This window comes from Helicoverpa armigera, chromosome 19, assembly GCF_030705265.1.
Source record: "Helicoverpa armigera isolate CAAS_96S chromosome 19, ASM3070526v1, whole genome shotgun sequence".
In the NCBI taxonomy this organism is placed as follows: domain Eukaryota; kingdom Metazoa; phylum Arthropoda; class Insecta; order Lepidoptera; family Noctuidae; genus Helicoverpa; species Helicoverpa armigera.
The window spans coordinates 4,321,278-4,341,264 of record NC_087138.1 but is presented as its reverse complement, the minus strand read 5'-3'; the positions used below and the strand labels follow the sequence as shown (position 1 = coordinate 4,341,264).

The following is a 19,987-nucleotide window of genomic DNA, read 5'->3' as shown; positions in this document are numbered from 1 at the left end:
ATTAATGGTAATGTGTTGCCTAATGTAATTTTTTACCAACAATATTTCGACACCAAAAAGTTTCAATTTTAACATAATGATCTTCAGTCGTCGTTTTTCAGCCGCGATTTAGGTAAATATTCAGTGTTTTATTAGGCTTTTTATCGTGAGGACTTACAAATAGGCTGTCAATTTGTATAAACACTGTTAAACAGTTGACTATGATTATGTTTACTTCATTTTTTTATGAAAACCGTCCTTTCGATAGCTTTTTCGAATACAAAATATAACGTCATCCTTAACTAAACTAACTTAAAATGGGGTTTGGACAGCCTGACAGGTAATTTACCTTTTTATGGGAAAAGCTGTCATTTCGCGACAAAAAAGCTTATTGATGTGGTTCGTTATGTATGCTTTGCTATGTAGGTATACCAACGTTTAATATTTTGTAAAGTGAATGTTATGAAACGCAATAAGATAGGTGTTTATTAAACCCATTTTTTTAACATTACTAGGGTTTACTTAACACTACATAAAAAATAATCGAAATTCTAAAGTCCTCAAATCGGGCGAGTAGTTTCTGAGATTAGCGAGTTCAAGCGAACAAACTCTTCAGCTTTTAATGATAGTATATAGATAAAGGTATTCGTAACTTGCTAAGGTTAAGTATTTATACATATATTCTATGATTTAACCCCCCCATTTTAGGATTGCAGCCTTAGAATTTAAATTAACTTCAAACAAGCCGGGTCAATTACGATATCATATGACCAATCAATCATTTGCTCAAACTGTCTGAACAGCTTCCAAAAACTTTAACAACGAATTAATTAAGATGTTGCTTACCGGCCTTAAGTGGAAAACTGTAGGTAGGTAAATTCCAACATTTGTATCTAAAACATAATAGGATGTACAGCAAAAAAAATGCCATTGGACCTGATGAGCGCATCCGGTCGTGCTCTCGTCGTGGCGGCATATTGGGCTGGCGTAGTGTAGTCTCAATATATGACACGTCATCAACACGAAAGAAGAAGAAGCAAAAAAAAAAAGAAAGGAAAAAGCCCCAATAACATTTCAACCGACGTTTGAACTGAGATTCCTGTGCGAGACAGAAAAGGTTTGTTTTTATTGCATACTTTTTTCTTGTGACGACCCATGTAACATTTATTATCAAATAGCTACGCATGTGGCTAAACTAAAGCATACCTAAATAAATAAAAAATACAGCTATTTTCAAGATTATACCTTTCCTAAGCCTCAGTTTAACTTACGAAATCCTTGTAAGAAAATCAATTTAAATTCTACCCGTGTAATAAATATAAACAGACAATTTATTAGCCTTGGTCCCTAGTAGAAGCCCCTGCAAATCCGATTAGTATAGCTAGTTCCTCCAAACTTGAAAGTTGGCCTCTAACAGCCTCGGGATCTGAGTTATAACGATCACCATTATGCATAAACAACAACCATTTCAACTAAGAAATTTTAAACAGGAATTTGATATTCATTTGTTATAATTTATATTGTTAATGTAGTTCTCTAGCTAGTGTACCTAAGTTGGATGAAATCGTGAAGCCGTTTTGATCCAAATAGGTATAGTTTTCGTAAGGGGTCATACATTATTATGTATGATTCGTTCTGTCCGCAATTTCGGATGAGCTCTTTGTTAATAGGCTTTTATTAATTTCCTCGTCCTGAACATCATTAATTTGAATGTTATGTTAGGTATGTCTGGAACCCTCAAATAGATCAAGGTACGCAGCTTAGTATGGCGCAGTTATCCACCGTATTTAAGTACTGCCCACTAAGCTTTGTTTCCAAGGGAGGCACAATTATTTACGTGTAATCTTTGACGTACAAAGTGACATGAATTTAACTCAAATGTTTCTAAATTTTTTACGAAATAAAAAGCGTGTAAAAAAGTGTAATTTTCTGTTCTATACATATAAGCCTTTTTCAGCCTTTTCAAATTATCCAGCTTAAATTCTTTTTTTAAAATACTCGTCAAAAAATACTTGTCTCGTAATATCGCGTCGAAATAAGGTCTTTTGAAAAAATCGAGATCACAGCTAGGAATAAAATATAATTGCACAAAAAATATTCACTGTTTTTACAAACAAAAATTACCATATCACATTTTAACGACTTTAATAATTGTAAATTCAAGAAACCCAATTTTATTAAAACCAAACCCCATTTTGACTTTACAAAATCGGTCGCTAAAAGCTGAACCCGATATAACGTAGGGCACTTAACCATTACAAACAAAAGTGTCGGCTTAAAAATTTACGTTGTTCAACATAAAGCCTACCCTGCTAATAACATAATTTTGTTGTTCTTTTAGTAGCTTCAGTCTAATGGACGCAAAATAACTTTGTCCCAGAGTACCTAAACATTAGTGTACACAACACGACTGAACATTATGCTATGCTAAGCTAAGCTAAGCTAAAACAGTTGTTCATAATGTTTCACGAGTTGTAGCATGATGTATGGTGTGACAGGAATGGATTAAACCATAAACCAGTGGTGGATTAATCAAGCGCTGGGCTCGTCGCACAGCTTGTCCCTTAATTATCAAAATGCGGTGCAATAGTGATACAACTTAACTTATGTACCTATATTATTGACTTGGGCCTGTTACACGGTGAAAACAACTCTTTACTAATTTGCTCAGCAGTTTATGTAGAATGTCATGGCTTATCATCTCCCGAGCCTTTTCCCAACTATGTTGGAGTCGGCTTCCAGTCTAACCGGATGCAACTGAGTACCAATGCTTTACAAGGAGCGACTGCTTATATTACCTCCTCAACCCAGTTACCAGGGCAACCCAATACCCCTTAGTGAGACTGGTGTCAGACTTACTGGCTTCTGACTACCCGTAACGACTGCCAAAGACAATCACTGACAATGCCATGGACAAGGACTGTTCAATGACGGCATGTCATGGCTTATATTAGTAGCTGTAATAAGGGAAATAAGTAATTCTAATGCGCCCGTTGCTAAATCAGCAGAACGTTGTTTCTTACCCAAGCGGTGGCGTTGTTAATATTTGATGTGGGTATAAAGTTAGGAATATCATCGTAAACGTAAATACAGAATAAAAAGTTGAAAGCACAAGAACAGCTGACACTGTGTATCACGAAAAACCACAGACACTATATTTTATGTACCTTATGTAGGTATATATATGTATACATATATGTAACCGTACCGTAATGTAATAAATGTCATGTGAGTAGATCTTCGTCACTAATATACGTCAGTCTTGAAATCTTGGTGAAGAGAAATATTGTCACGAAAATCCGGGATAACTTCATGTCACACGCTGGGTTAAAAATTACAGCTTGTCAGCATGTTGACAGTTTAATTAAGTATTCTAGGTGCTTTGGAATTGAATAGAGGTACTTCTATAGAACTACTGCAGAACGGACTAAATGATTTTCGTAAAGTTTTTCTTCGGATTTGGAACTAGTTAGTTTCGGGCCGTGATTTCGTCCGCGTGCGATCTATTTGCTCACGTTCTAGGAAGACTTTCATTTTATCGGGATAAAAAGCTTTTTTGTTAATTAAGGCTGTCAGCTTCCTTCCTTATCCATCCGTTAGCGCGTGACAAACATAAAAAATAACCTTTAAAAAGTGTGACCACTGATAAAAAAATCTTTTATATGCTACTGGCTTTTTCCATGAAGCAAAAGTATTTCGAGCACAACTTTTCTTCTTCTATGTGTCGCGTTTAATCTTCCTTTTGCATTTTTCACAACACGAGTTCAGAGCTTTGAAGAAAAAAGTTGAAAGCTCGCCTTATTTTACTGTACATCATATATTTTCATCGAGATCGTTAGAAGCGTCGCATTAATGTGAAATATTATTCAGTACGTTGCAATATAGAAGCTGTGATGCTATATAAAAATGTGAACATATTTATGAAGTGTCGTTTAGTTCTTAAGTACATATTCATACCTGTGTGATGTGCGTTTGATGTCATAAAGTGTTTTATTGTGAAGCTTAATGTGACTAAGCTCACACTCGTATAAATAGGAAACAAACTATTCAGCTTTATACCTAATATAAAAAAAATATTATTAGTAGGTAGTTACCTAACTTCTCCAATTTTATACATCGTACTACACTGTTTTGATTCTGTCACCATATTTTCCGAGGCACCTAGGAATAAATCGAAAACTAAAAATAACTGCGAAAAAGCTACGTTTCCGTTAGATACACAAATTCACGATATACGTGGGACGTTACCGAACTATAACCGAGTTACATTCACCTACGTATCTTGGACACACATAATGTAACTTGTTCGTAAAGTAGAAACTTAAATACATCTATGTTTTACTTTGGATTAAGGTTTACTCTAAATTGGTTCTCACTGAATTTATAATTTACTTCTTCTATAGGTACTAATATTATAAAGAGGAAAACTTTGTTTGTTTGTTTGGTTGTAATGGATAAACTCAAAAACTACTGGACCGATTTTAAATATTCTTTCACCATTAGAAAGCTATATTATCTGCGAGTAACATAGGTTATATTTTATCAAGGTGCGGGCAGTAGCTCCCACGGGACGCGGGTGAAACCGCGGAAAAAACGGCTAGTAAATTATAATTACCGCGTCCCATGGGAGCTACTGCCCGCACCTTGATAAAATATAACCTATGTTACTCGCAGATAATATAGCTTTCTAATGGTGAAAGAATATTTAAAATGCCCGCAACGGGCAGTAGCTCTAATGGCTTTCTAATGGTGAAAGAATATTTAAAATCGGTCCAGTAGTTTTTGAGTTTATTAATTACAACCAAACAAACGAACAAACAAAGTTTTCCTCTTTATAATATTAGAATAGATAAGTACTCGTTTCTTTGAGTTTGCGCTAATATAACGTACCTACCATATTGAGCAAACAGGTGTCCCTGGATATAATTTTAACAGCTTGTGCTTGTAAATTACTGTTCATCGTTTGACCTGTGTCCTAACTATAGAAGTTCATTTACCCCTTAGCTTAGAACATCGGTAAAATCTGAACACATATAGAGAGGATACTGCAAATTTCTGCTGTGTTACTTAAATTTTCATTTCTTTTTGCAGATTCTGGCAACATATCATTGGAGTCTGCATTCTGTGCTCTCATGGCACCATCTCCTCTGCTAGAACTTAGCAGTATCTTCTTCTTCTTCGTGCCAGCTGTTCTCATACTCTGTCTATACGCCAGGATGGGGTATCATATAAGGTACACATTGTTAGTATTTTTTTACATATTTTTCCTCTTTTTTCAATTTGGTATAAGTATCTTTGATCCTTTGGTAGGCTGCGAATTGAGGTGGATAAGCCATACCTACCTTTTGTTTATAGAAAATGTGTGGAATATAGATACATATAAAGAAAGTTGGTAATGCGTTTATCCACCCATATTATTTATTTGTCCGTGAGATAATTTGTCGGTTCCTAATGAGTTTTAATGACGTCAACTGAACAGTAAACATTCAGATATTAATGCTTAATAATGGAAACTGTTGACGCAAAGTTTATTTAATACATTTTACACTATTTAATGTAGCCTTAATTTCTAGTACGCACGTACTTATATCGGGTGTGTCGTGATATTCTATAGCGAATTGTAGAAAAATAACCTAATCCATTGAGCAGGTTTTTTTTTTTTTTTAACGACGTAAAAAATCATCAAATGACCCCTCCCGCTGTGGGTTAGCAGCGGTGAGGGAGTGTCAGACTCTTACTGACTAAAAGCCGTCGTGTTCCGTCGTAGGCCTTATGTGCTAGGGCCGCGGTACCTCTTTCGAACAACCCGCAGCCCAAGCAGGTTTAGCGACACGAGTCATTTTTCGTTTTCATACAATATTATCGAATGTTTTGACCAGTTGACAGCTGTCAGTTTTCAAGGGAGAATTTCCGTTGTTTGTTATGACTGTCTCATAAGGTGTTCTAATTCTCGCACATTTTAATTGTCGTGTGAGTAGATCTTCGTCATTAATATATACGTCACTTATATAGAAAGAAAAAAAGAAACATTTATTTGCTTAAAATTGCTAAACTATATAATTATTATTATGTTTTTTGAGAATACTAATTAAAATGAATTGTAAGTACATAAGGGAGTCTATGGAGTAAGTACATATACTCCCTTATCTACTCCCTTATGTACTTACCCCGTATTCCCCCCGTATTACCTCATATACTCCCTCTTATGTACTGTCGTCATATAAGTAATCCGTTATGTTAGTTCCCCATATACACCCTTATGTACTAACCCCCTAGATTCCCTTATATACTTACTCCAAATGCTCCCTTATGTACATTAAAAAGTTTTACATATATTTTTCACAAAGGACGATGGGGTTTTTGGTACCCTGTCCAACAGTGTTGATTATAGTGCCATCGTGTAGGTCTTGAGAAGACAAAAAATGTTTTCTATGACGACTAGTCCCAAATCTTTGTCCAATTTGCGTGACATCGACGAATGTAATGTAGAATGTTCCTAAATCATCATCGTAGATGTAGTTCCTAAATCCAACTATCTTATATATAATATTGAATTGCTGTTCGTTAGTCTGAGTAAAACTCGAGAGTGACTGGACCGATTTAGCTTATTTTGGTTTTAAAATGTTTGTAAAGGTGCAGGGAAGGTTTAAACGATACGAAGTTCGCGGGGTCAGCTAGTATTTAATAAAATCTAAAGATATACAGAGATAGTTTTCCACTGTAGGTACCTCACGGTTCCTTAAGAAAAGTAAAGATTTGGGAAATAAAAATCATCAAGCATTCGAAGGACTACGTAACTTTTTTCTATCCAAATCTTTATTTTAGTAACTGTACATTATATTGAAAAAACCTATTTGATACTGATCCAGTCACAATACGAAAAGTAGTTAATTTATTTTTTATTTACGATCACTCACAACTTTAAACAAACGAATCCTGTTTAACTCCTTCCTCCTAATGGACCCGAATTTTATCTTACCGTCATTTGTCACATCTACGAGCACTATAAAACATACAAACTCCGTTACAAATAACATACAAAACAACATTCCTTATATTCCTAGTTGATACTTGAGCTACCGTAAAACCCCTACAGATGATTCTTCATTACCAGGTCGTGAAAAGACTTAAGAACATTTCTTTTACCTCATACCTGCTTCATTATTTATTTATGCTACGAAAACCGGTAAAAAATTACAATGGTTTGTGCTCAGATTTTAGATAGGTACCTATTCAAACCTTTTTTTCTTAGCCTGAATGTGAAATAATTTTTAAAAGACTCTTTACTTGGCACAGTGCCTGTAGAACGAGGGTCTACGCTGGCTCAATGGGGATTGCGATTTTTATTTAGCTTAATTAATAAAAATGGCACGTTTTCTTGAGACTATTTTGTACATTGAACACTATGAGGCACCGACTTATAGCCTACAATATACGAGAGCTTTTAATTAAAGCAGTTATAACTTATAACACATAATAAAGGAACATAATTACAACATAGTTCATCACTAACGACCCACTAACATTTACACTGGGAGTTCAACATCATTCTTCCATTACGCGAATAACAGGTTAGCCACCAAAACACCACTTCAGAGAAAGGTCATTGTACTACGAATTTCATAATTTGTCATTGTCGGATAACACTAGATTCACGAATTGTGGAATCGTTTTCACAAGTATACAAGCTGCCAGCAGTTTCACCTATGTAAAGTGAGAACTATTTCACGCACGATAAATGAGCTATCCAACACTGAAATAAATCAAATCAGACATTACTTCCTGAAATTAGCGTGTTCAAGCAAAAAATAACTTCAGCATATATATAGATTTTTGTATAGCACATTTCTCGGGCAACGGAAAAAGCCAATATATTTAGCGACCTGCAGATGGTGTGTTTATTTGTTACCACCTACGATATTAATAAGGAATAAGATTGGAATGGTCTGAGTTATTGACCAGTAAAGTTGGTTGTACAGTCGACTCTCGTTAATTCGAAACTCGAGGGACTCTTAAAATATTACGAATTATCGAGTTTTTGAAATATTAAATGGTTCGTTTGTGAGAGAAAATAAATAAAACTTCGAATTATTAAGTGATGATCAATAATGATTTTTTGAATTGACTGCATTGAATTGACTGCATTTGCGGTTCTTATTGTGGCAATTTTTTTTTCTATGGATTTTTACTTTGTATCTGAACATAGAATAGAAGGATTGTATAATTAAATGTAGAATAGCTAGTATTTTTGCTCTAGGGATATTATTTAAATTGAATAAACCCAACTAACGAGTTCTTTTCTATTGCAGACAATGTCAGCATTTAGCTGTACATTTAGTAAAACTTAACAGAATATTCTTTTCAAAGTCCATTTGAATAATCCATGAGTTAAATTGTCAGTTTTATAATCTATATTTTATTCCAATAAGTTAGTAACATTTTTATTACACTGGAACATTTATTTATTCAGGCAAAGTTGTGGCAATAAAACTTATTAACTTGTCGTTTTAAGCAGCTGTTAGTTGAACAAGCGGGTGCACATAGCTAAAAATGTAATAAAATGTGATTTGTAAATCGCAAACTTTATTTAATACCGACAATTTCCCAAATTGGAAAAATTACATAAAAAAGTTTATAATGTGTAAATAAGGAAAAATTTCTTGAAGACGTCATCAATAAAGTTTTCGTTATTTGTATTTCAATCTAAGGAAGGATTTATTTTTGGTATCTCCAGGGAAGTTATACCAACTAAACCAAAATAAGAATTATTGATCTTGTTTACTCGTATTTTGATTAAGGTTTCACCGCTTGTAACTCTATTTACCTAGTCTATTTTTATTTCCATAACTGTAGAGAGCGCTGATTTGTGTACCTAAATAAATATATAAATATGTAGTGCAAAAGTGTTAATACCTATTAACGGTAACAATGGTTTGCAAAACTAAGGAACATAACTGTACGAAAAAAAAAAAATCCAGGTATATTATCAACTTTCTAGACACTTCCTTAGCGTTACGTTTCAGAACTTTCAGATCGAATACAGCGGTTCTAAAACAATTTGTTATTACTGAAAAGTGCCACGATTGTTCTACATAAATACAAACAAAACATTTTGTAAAGTTCTCCAACGCTTAGAATCGGTAAAACATTAATTAATTCGTGCAAAGAAGGGTCGGATCAGGAACAAAAACCTTTGCCCCAAAAATATATTAAGTAACCCTGTTAATAAACCCAGGAGCTGTTGAAGGTGTTAAAAGAAAAAGATTACACGATATTTATAATTCCACGTACTATATTTTCTGATTTTTCAAGGCTAAGGGCTGATTTTCCGAAGTTCACTTTGTCGAGTCATCCCATTAGAGTTCGTTACTTACGTTTATTATGTAAGGCGGGATCTTGATGTTCTTGTAAGTGATTCCGACACCCCCCCGTGCTTAGCGGAACAGGCCTTTTTTGACGTTCCACCTTACGTAAGAAGTCATTAGGATAGGTCCCGCACTATGAAAAGGAACCCTAATAAAAGATTAAAGCCTGCAATAAAAAGATAATTAGGATCAAAATAGCTTTGGCTAAGCAATTTTTTCAATTTTGCCGTATTGAAATAAAACGGCTCTATAATTTTAAGCGGATTATTGCAATTAATAAAAAGCAAGCTTAATTGCGTATTACTTTTATTATGAGTCTGTTTCTGTTTACTATATTCAAACAAAGATAAGCACATATGTGGCTAACACCAAATTCATTAATAAAGTTTGCAAAGTCGCGTGTGGGCAGATAACTCCCACGAGGTAGAGAGACCTAACCAATTCAATTTTGTAACTTGCAACACTTGCGTATAGATACTTGCACATCAATCTAGTACAAACTGTAAAATTTTCCCAATCAACAGTGAAGCTTATAATTTGGGGATAAAGTTGAAAATCTATTAACATTTGACAGGTTTTATTAGCTTGATATGATGTCGTCTGTAGAACACTACATACGTTGTACCTACTCGCATGACAGACAGTCGGATTCCCCTTCTAAACCAAATGCATTTCAAAATCCTTTTGAGACATTCCTCAAGTAATCTCATGCCTTTGTGGAGGTCAATGTCGCCTTAATCGTATGCTGGGGAATTTCCACTGATTATCTAATTAAATTGAGTCTGATGCAAATTGAGATTGTACACAATAGTCTCATATTGGGACCGAATTATTTGCAATAATTAAAATAAAACGCTCGCACGCATTCGGTTATTGAATTAAAGAACTTTTTGTCGATACTTGTCAATCGAAACTCATTTTTATTGCTCGATTTTTTCCTTATTTATGACCATATTGAGTGATGGTCCCTAAATCGAATTTGGTCACAACAACCTACTACTTAGGTACTAGATTATTTATGAAAAGTCGATAACAAACCATCTATGAAAAGCATAATTTTACTTTTGATAAATTAACTTCTTGAAAACCTTATATTTCATCGAACACATCAAGGAGAATCCGTCCAACAAATTGGTACTTTCAATTTATTAGTTTAATAAGTTTATTCCCGATAGATGCATTACTAAGTAGGATTGCATAATAATGATAGCTTAGGCATGGATGGTGCGTTAGAGCGCTCAATTTAACGTTTACACGAGACAATTAACTGTGCCTAACTACATTATTGGTTGGTTTCACAATGAAAATGAAAACATATAAACTATGCACAGTTGTAGAATATGCGGTACTTTGTAGATTTAACCTCGGGCGGAGTCTACGTATTCAGGTACCCAAAATTATGTTAGAATTTGACAAGTCTCCGGTACATGTTTAAAGGTCCCCTAGACCTAATTTCTCCGAGATTTGTGTCGTAATTCATACGCGCAGGTACTAAGCTACCTACACAACCTAGCTTAAGAACCCTTCTAAGGATAACAAACATGTACCTATAAGACCTTAAATGCTTTAAAACAATGACTATATACCAACTTTTATGTGGCGGATGTGTATGCTATTGTTCTATGTAATTAAAAACAGAAATTAACCTTATCTTTCCTTCTCATTGCTTGAAAACTGTGCTGTTAACAATACCAGATATCTTCAAGTGCCTTTAAAGTTTTCTTAAATGCAACTAAAGTCTGCCCACCAAGGTTAAGTTTCCTACACAATAGAACAAGTTTTTTACGATGAGAAATAAAATGTCAATTTAAATCTAATAGATCATTCACTTGTTTGTGCATTCATTCCTTTCATGAATCTGAAGCTTTTTATAACGAGCTTAAATATCTTTAATATCGTTCATTGTCTGTTCTGTCTGCCTTTTTATCGTTCCACTGCTGGGCACGGGCCTCCTCTCACACGGCGAAAGATTGAGCATTAATCACCACGCTTGCTCAATGCTGGTTGGTGATTTCAGACTTAATAGTCCAGGTTTCCTCGAGATGATTTCCTTCACCTTTTTATCAGCCATTGGTGTCCAAGATATACTTAGAATTGTATGTACTATACAAACTTAGAAAAGTTGCATAGCTACCTGCCTGAATTGGAATCGAACCCACACCCTCATACTAGAGACGTTAGCTATTTACCCACTAGGCCACCACGACATAGTTCATTGACCTTATGGAAAAATATCGTCAGATAGTGATTAATATCCGATATTTTGTGGCGATCGGGTCGGGACATAATGACCGGTCACATGTTATTACGAGATAGATTGGAGATTGTGATGAGGTGTTTTATCGGAAAATATACTGTTTGCTGAACCTTATATTTTTGTACAAATAACAGTAATGAAGATCTATTTATAGACCAGCGTGAGGTTAAAGGCGTGTGATATATTTAGTTCTACTAATGCGTATTTTTATGAGTTCTGGATATATTAAGTACGTAAGTGCAAAAGTCGAGTAGAAGTAGCGTTTGGTATAATTTTTCATATTCGCACGAATTTGAGATACAAATGTAACAAAATAAGTCTCTTCACAACACGAATACATAGAAATCACGATTTAGGACCCTATTGAATATAAAAATGTCCAACTTCTATTCGTTCTGAATTGACCGTGGTTATTTTCTGGACCGTTTCATAGTAATTTCACGTTTCACAAACCTAAATCAAAGCTTCAAAAGTAATTTCAGAAACGTCTCGATTTCCTGAGCAACGATATAAAAGAGCTGGGACAAGAAGAAAAAGTTGGAAAATTATGGAATCTGTATTGTGAAAAAAATTCGTAGCAACAAAAGTTTTGGTAGGACAGTCACGTTTACAAGTTACATAAGTATTACAACAACGTTTAGCCAATTACTTTTAAGACCCACTTAATGGGGGTTGATCCTATGGCGTGGTACGGCGCAAATCCAGAGTAGTACTGCGAAATCGTAATTGAAAAGCCCAATAACATTGCGTTAACCAAAAATCTTTATGAAGGTAGCCCGGAAGCTCCGGTGACCGTTAGACGAAAGGGACATACAATTAATAAGAATAAATTATAAATTGGAGTATGGGTAAAAAGGAAAATGCCTAAATGTTAAGAAGCTGTCACCAGGATGTTTATTTACAAATAACTTTTTACAATATCTTATCTTAATAATAAACATATATACAACATACAACTAACTTATATACACTAAAAACAATTATAAAATGGCATCAAAAAACTCCTCATCGCTACCCACCGGGAGTGTACCCAAGAGGCTGGCAGCATTGCCACGTTGGATGGCAATGCTTAATTTTTGACCAAAATAAAAACCAGCCTTTGGGTCACTTGAAGTGTCAGCAAGTCGCTTTGACAGATCACCAGGATTATATTTTGTGACCTTGCAAGGAACTTTATTTCCCTACGCCAATTTTGTATCGACATTGAATTACATCTGCAGTCTAGACTAGAAGCAATGTTACTCTTATAAAAACACATTAATAACTGTTAAACCAGAGTAGATAATCACCATTTTATTCTGCAGGGCACAAGCCTCGTCACATGGTTCCCAAGGTTCCTCAAGACGGATTAGCGATTTCAGACTTTAAAGGCCAGGTCACCTCAAAAATATGACCTATAAAATTGAAATTATCACTTGCCTGGCTTGAAAACAAACCAGCACACTAGTTAATATCTATGTAAACCTATTTCCATTTAGCACGAACACATTGATATTAGGCCCTTATTGACCCTCCATCCTTGAATGACAAAGGAAGCTATATCATCAATCATAGTAAATCAATCAATCAAATTATATTGATGACAAGTAATTCTGTTTAACCAGCTTTTGTTCAGAAGCGACAGACAGCCATAATGTGTGAACCTAAGTTTTAGGATCTAGGTCGCTTACTGAGTAACTGAGGAGGAAAATATCTTGAGTCATAAAGGACTCATCTATACTTACTTATATTTTGAAGCTCAGAAAGTATGATTCCAATTTGAAAAATACATCCACCGATAGGTAGCCCATTTATCGAAGAAGGCTTGTAAGCTACAGTTTCTTCGGGTGTAGGAACGTGGGTAGACCGGCTGGTGGAAACCAGTAAAAGATGACTGATATCACGAATACGCCGAGATATGTGATTGTCAATGCTCGTGTCTTCTCTGAATAAGAAGGCACCTCCTAGCACTGGGGCAATAAATCGGCTAATAATGTTACCGTTATTATAAACGTAAAATTTTTGATAGATTGTTTGGTTATTCTTTCACGCAAAAACTTAGGAACCTATTTTTATGAAAAGTAATATCATTATAGCTTAAACATCAGCATAGCTTATAGATTTCTTTTACGCATATCTGGGTGCGAGAAGGGCAAAACTATGGAGAGCAAAAAGTTGTAAAGAAAAAGCAAAGGGTGACCATGATTGTTAAAATATCTGATAGCGAAATCGATGCGAGTTTTTCTTTTATACACTGAGTATGTGGGCGTTAGACGGGCGAGGAATGTCACTAAAACTTTTATTAATGGTCACTCTTTATTGTGATTGAACCCTCTCGATAATCTTTTGGATTTTTCAAACTAAACGCGTTTTTCGACAGCAATGTTATTGACACACCATTTCTTTTTATGAAGCATTTCTACAGTTATTAGTGTAGAAAGCACGCTGCATTAACCACGTAATATTTTCTGTCTGTGTATGCAAAAATATCTAATTTAAAGACCACACATTTTGAGCAGGTTGTTAAAAAGGAAACTCTTTTTTTCCCTACCAATATTTATGTTTTCGTACCTTATATTTATTTCCATATCTGAAGACATCACGTAAATGCAATACGTGAGCAAAACATCATAAAAAGTATTTCCTATTCACTGCATACTTAACATGCTTTGAACGTACTCAAATACCAATAGGTATACGGTATTGAAACCCATTCAACTGGTTTTAATATAACCTCTTTTAAAATATATTTCCCTTTATCGGTGGCGCGTACTTTTTCTTTTAAGCATTAATCAATGTAACCAGAGACGGATTTGGAGGAGCAGGGGGCCTGGGGCATCAAGGCAAAGGTGTTTTTACGGAGGAAAATTATGTATGTGTGATAGCATTTTCCTCGAACTTACAAGTTAAAAATCAACTGTGATAAAGCTTTAATCTTGCTGAGAAGTGTGAAAAATTACTATTTTTAACTTTAAATACTTAACGTATTTCTAAGCAAGTTATTACATTTATTCTCCTTCTTGTGGGGGCCCTAGGCCATCGCCCTATCGGCCATGCATGTAATGTTTGATTTTATAAATATAGAACTATTCATAAAAGGTTTCTATTGAGTGATTTTTTAGTTCAATCGAAGACAGGATGTTTACGCTTTTCAAATGATTCACTCAACAAACGAAAGGGATATGGGACTATTTACCGTCGGTTAAGAAGAATGAAAAGATAAAGATTTATTTTTACTTTTTACTGTTGATGGATTATATGAAGACTTTTGTGCTAACCCAGATTCAAATTCTGGGTATAGTATATAATACTTATGTATATGTATTTGTGGGATTTGTTTTTACTTTTTATCTCGGTGCGCGAAGGAGGCAATAACGAAGGAAAACAACCGGTACCACGTACATGCATATATACGAGAATGAAGGCGTTTATTGGATTAATAAACTTTGTACGTACCTACTTGTAACTAGAACAAAATACTGGAAGTGTTCCAGATATATATTTTAATTACATAAATACTTTTCATTTAGTGTAAAAGATAACGTAAGGCTGCCGGTAGAGACTTGTGAAAAGATAAAGTTTGAATGTTACCGTCAGTTCTCAAATTCTTTTAAAGAGGATGATGATGGATGGATGGATGATGAACAAAATGTTCTTGTTCTTGGTTCGATTGATCTAAACGCACCTTTATCCATTATAGGTACCGAATCTCTGAAAGAATTGCGCAAATAAAAAGAAACTTAAATCAAAAGCTTCAGTATTTGAGTGCAGTCACACTACAAAGCTAGTTAAAAACAATCAGAACTAATCTTGAAGTATTAATTGGAAAATTCCAAGTTGATTAGTTGAATGACATGGCGCTAGATTAAAACTGAAAATTGCGTATTCTTTTGTACACAGGTCGACTCGAGTTATGGAGAAAACGAAGATTGGCTTGCTGAATGGACACGTGCATGGTGAGACACGACAGGCGAAATCCAGGAAGGCTATCATCAGAATGCTTGGTAAGTTCAACATCATCATCAGGCCATTGCTTGTCATGCTTTCTTCATGGCATGCTATTGTGCTCGACCTTCAAATGACCCCCTATAGTTCATGCGGCGTCTAGCTATAGGAAGCCTTAAATTTACCAGTCAACAGCATTGTGCTACCCGGATAAGACCCATTGTTTCTTGTCATTTTATTTTTTGACACTGAATCGAAATCTGGCCACAGAATTTCTCTACGATGCCAAGATTCAGAGAAACACCTCATTCATCTTAAAGTGCTCTTCATTTTCTTTTGGTCATTTTAACTGAAGCATCTTTCAGTATTTCTCGACACCATTTTTTCTGCATCTTAAAAACTAAATTAATGTTTGTGGACTAATGTTACATTTTAATTTGTCGATACATTCGGCCTTAGGTTTTGTACATTATCTGACACTATTGTGACTATAACTAAACTCAGCTAGCGAAACAATGTAGTCTATTCTTAGCAACTTCATTTGTGCAAGAAAATATGCAAAGACTTTTAAATGCTAATCCAAAGTTTGAAGTACGCTCCCGCTGTTGTAGAATAAGATTATTATGAAACATGGTGATTGCTCGCTTACGGGAGTATTTTTGCTAGTGTAACATTCGTATGAGGACTTGTTATTTGACGAAATACTTGTTGTGAAAACAATAAATTTAACAAACATCTAGCGTACGCCTACAACTTGGTAGGGTTTCGAAATACCCTAGAGTACGTAGGCTTAAGATATTCCACCTGGCCTAACAATTTATTATATTGTTTTATCAATAAATTCTGACACGCCAAGCGTCTCATTTATAACAATTAGCAGGATGTGCGTGTAATATACGTACATAATAAAACAGAAGTAGGTAATTACGTGAACTAAACACGTGTAACTGTGGACCTTGGAAGTCCGAGTTAGGGGACTGTTGTAAGTAAGGGATTTCGGAAATAAACAAACCAAGAGCTTATAATGAAAGTTATTTATAAAACTGTACAGAACGAATCTATTGGGATTACCACCTAAGTTGTTTGTGCGTTACCACAGAAAAATAAACTTCAGTTTTCTGTAAGGATTAATTACAGGGTTACTGAACCATTTCAAAATTAATTAAAATAGACTACTGGAGAGTTTAATAACCCTCTGTGCTATGACTTATGTTTTATCTGAATAAAACCACGCTTAACTGGTAACATTAAACTAACTGTGACGCTAAGCTAGAATTTAGAAACACCACTGAGTGGGTACTATTTCTGCCGAGTAATATTCTGAGCCTAAATTTATATTTTGCAGGACCTTAATCTTGCTTCCTCACCTTTATACTTTAGGCCAAAGTTTTCTGTAAAAAAGTTAATGATCTGAAAGCGACAAAAGGCCACCTCCTTAATTTAAAATTGGCACATTTATAGCCACTTTGCGAGCTTCCGCGCAAAATATTATTTTTTGTCATTCGTGACCTAAAAAATCTTTGGCAATTGTTTGAAAATTTTCTTCGGAGAGGGTCAGTTAGTGAAAGCGTGTTGCCAATGTGTACACAGTACCTACCTATTGTTTTTTTTAAACTTCCGAATATTCATAACAAATGGCCATATATTTCCGTATATGTTTTGTGACAAACTCCGTATGGTTTCGCTCGCCTTTTTGCGAAAGCCCTTGCCAAAATAATAATTCAATCTGAGTTATTCGAATCGGCTAACGATCGTACGTGCAAACGATTGAAATTCACACGAAATCACGGTGAAACATAACTCTTTAAAAGTAACTTAAGCTCACAGCGCAAGTCATCTTGTAAATGCAGGAAAATTTCCCTGTACCCACGTTATTCATCATATGTTCATTAGAACGCAGCGGTTCCTAAAGTTTTCTTCAGGAATACTACTTGTATTTATTTTAATTTACAAAGGTAGCCATCTTATGTGCTAATTTGTTTTTCTTTCATTCGCTCGATTTTACTTTTGTACATCGGTTCTCTTCATATCACTATTTTAGATTGTGTCTCATATCACATAGCTATATTATTATATCATACAAGACATACGTACCTACCTATATGTAGTAACGAAGAAATTTTACTTAGCTTGAAAAATGGCTCTGAAATAGTGTTAAAAGTTTCTACCTTACTAGACTATCATTTTAAACAGGCACTTTCATATTCCCAGCACCTGTCTATTCTATCTTAGCATTCGTCGATTTTCTTCCATATTAGTTTTCTAGTCTAGCGCCAGTGGCAGGGTTAACTTCTAGGTGACATTTCCAATATATTCGAGAAAGTTCGAGCAGTTGCAAACTTCGGACGTTACTTGAACCGTGCCGACATTTACAACCCACAGTGTAACATCTTGTTCCTTGTGTTTCCTCTCTTAGAACACTTACGAGATATCAATTACCTACTGAGAGGAAATAGGTTTTTCTTTAAAGAATGAAACTACTATGCATTTTGAAAATTTGCCAAGGGTATGGCTTTGTGACTTCTATCTACGTTGCGTTTTAATTTACTCTTAATAGGGGCAATTTTTTACGTAACTGCTATCTAGCCTTTTCTAGTTATACCAAGAGCAGCATAATTTTCGCAACAAAAAAATTGGACACCTTTGTAGGGTGATGAAAAGCGTTTCGTCCCAATTTCGATTCAAGTCGGATAATGTGTTTATTGTACATGGAAATTCAAAATTAGACACTCGCACCCCGGGCTTTATACCTCATTAAGTATAATGTGGATTTGCTAACAGCCTCAGTATTAATAGTCACCGGGCCGTGGATGGAAATAGTACTCAGCCTAGTTACAGACTTAAAAATATCTGAATACCTTTCGCGAAAAACCAGCATATGACTAATGTCAGGGATCACTTTTTAATTAGATAAATATTCTTCTAAATATAAACTGTAAAAGATTTTCTTTGTATTTACGTTGTTAAGTAACTATTGACTTTCTAGATATGAGTTTCTTAAACAATAACAAAAATGATTAACTATGGAATGTAAAACAAACATGGATCTTATTACCAATGTAAAAAGGACTTACTCATCCAAATCCCCGTATATTCTACAAATGTTTACAATGCTATTCAAACATACAAACAATAGTTTATAGTCTCTCGAAAATTGACAATTATAATGCCGTATGGATTCCCATTATACCTCATAGCACTCATATATTTGTGTTAACTGATTGAACCCATTTCATTCGGTATTCAATTTAGAAATTGGTATTGTAAATCTCGATTTGACCGGTAAGCGGTAACTTGTTTTGTTCAATCCTATCTGTTATTTAAATGAGAATACATAACATAATGTACGTATATATATGCTGTATTTTTATTGAATTGTTTCATTTCTCGTTATCGAACACGGCTTTATGACATTCCTACGGGGTGGTTGGCTAATTTTGAAAGACTAGCGACACTTCCATGTGGACATGACCTCGATAGACTATATGGTCAAAACTACCGACAGGTGCACATGACTCATGATCCATCGTCATGATTCTTTATTGACATATAACCCCTTTAACGAGAAGTTTTCAAAGAAATAAATAGTTTGGTACATACTCGCGTTAGGTTAGTACATTAGGTGGAAAATATAAAATGACAGTCTCATTTATGGACCCTGATGGGCACAGGAAGATGTCTAACAGTGTGTCTTGCAATTTGTTATGTAACGCTCTAAAAAACGAATAACCTCACGATCAAGTGCCCTGAAATACATAAGTCATGTCTTCATGATGCCAGAGAGACCAGGGGTAAGGCTTATATCAATATAATATATACGCTCTATTTTGGAAGATCATAACTTCGTTAAAAGATGGGCCATTTTTTAGCCTTCTATCAGAGCTTTCTGCCCGGACGCCCATATTTATCGTTACTCGTGGATATAGTGACATTCTATATCGTGATTTCGTAGAAAAATCCTATTCTAAGTACCCAAGGATATCTTATGTAGATAGATACTACTAAACCTATTGTATGCCTAAAAACAAGTCTCTAAAAATGATATCTTAGCGACAACACAAGTACCCCATTATCATCGTAACGTTCTCTAAAAGGGTTTTATATACTAAACTATGCAAATGATAACTTCTCTGGCACTTCATAGGGCCTCAAGGTCACTGCAAGACGGGACATGTTTTTAGTACTGCAAAAATCTAGAAGACAATAGAGAGTAATATTTATTAACATTTACAGTCGGACAGTTTAGTTCACAGGCAGGACTCTGGTTGATTACCAGTTACCTAAAAAAAATTGGTCTATTTCATACCAGTCGGTTACCTGTTTTTTGTTATGTACGAACATTCATCTCCATACTTATTTCAAAGCCCAATCAAACTACTTATCGGCCGTCTAAAAAAATGCTGGTTTACTTTTGCATGATAACTTGCTGAAAAAATCTAGAATAAAATATTTATCTTCCTAT

The 19,987-nt window shown here is 34.8% G+C and overlaps 1 protein-coding gene across 2 annotated transcripts in view; it reads left to right on the top strand.

Moving 5' to 3' along the window:
- LOC110372982 (neuropeptides capa receptor) overlaps positions 1-19,987 on the top strand; it is a 101,561-nt gene that overhangs the window by 37,696 nt on the left and 43,878 nt on the right. Inside the window, exons 4-5 of one of the 2 annotated variants that reach the window (XM_021330037.3) lie at positions 5,071-5,212; positions 15,481-15,584. In XM_021330037.3, the coding sequence (XP_021185712.3) occupies positions 5,071-5,212; positions 15,481-15,584 (246 nt within the window). Of the gene's footprint in view, positions 1-5,070; positions 5,222-15,480; positions 15,585-19,987 lie in introns of both variants that reach the window. The other variant, XM_021330036.3, reaches the window with a different exon arrangement.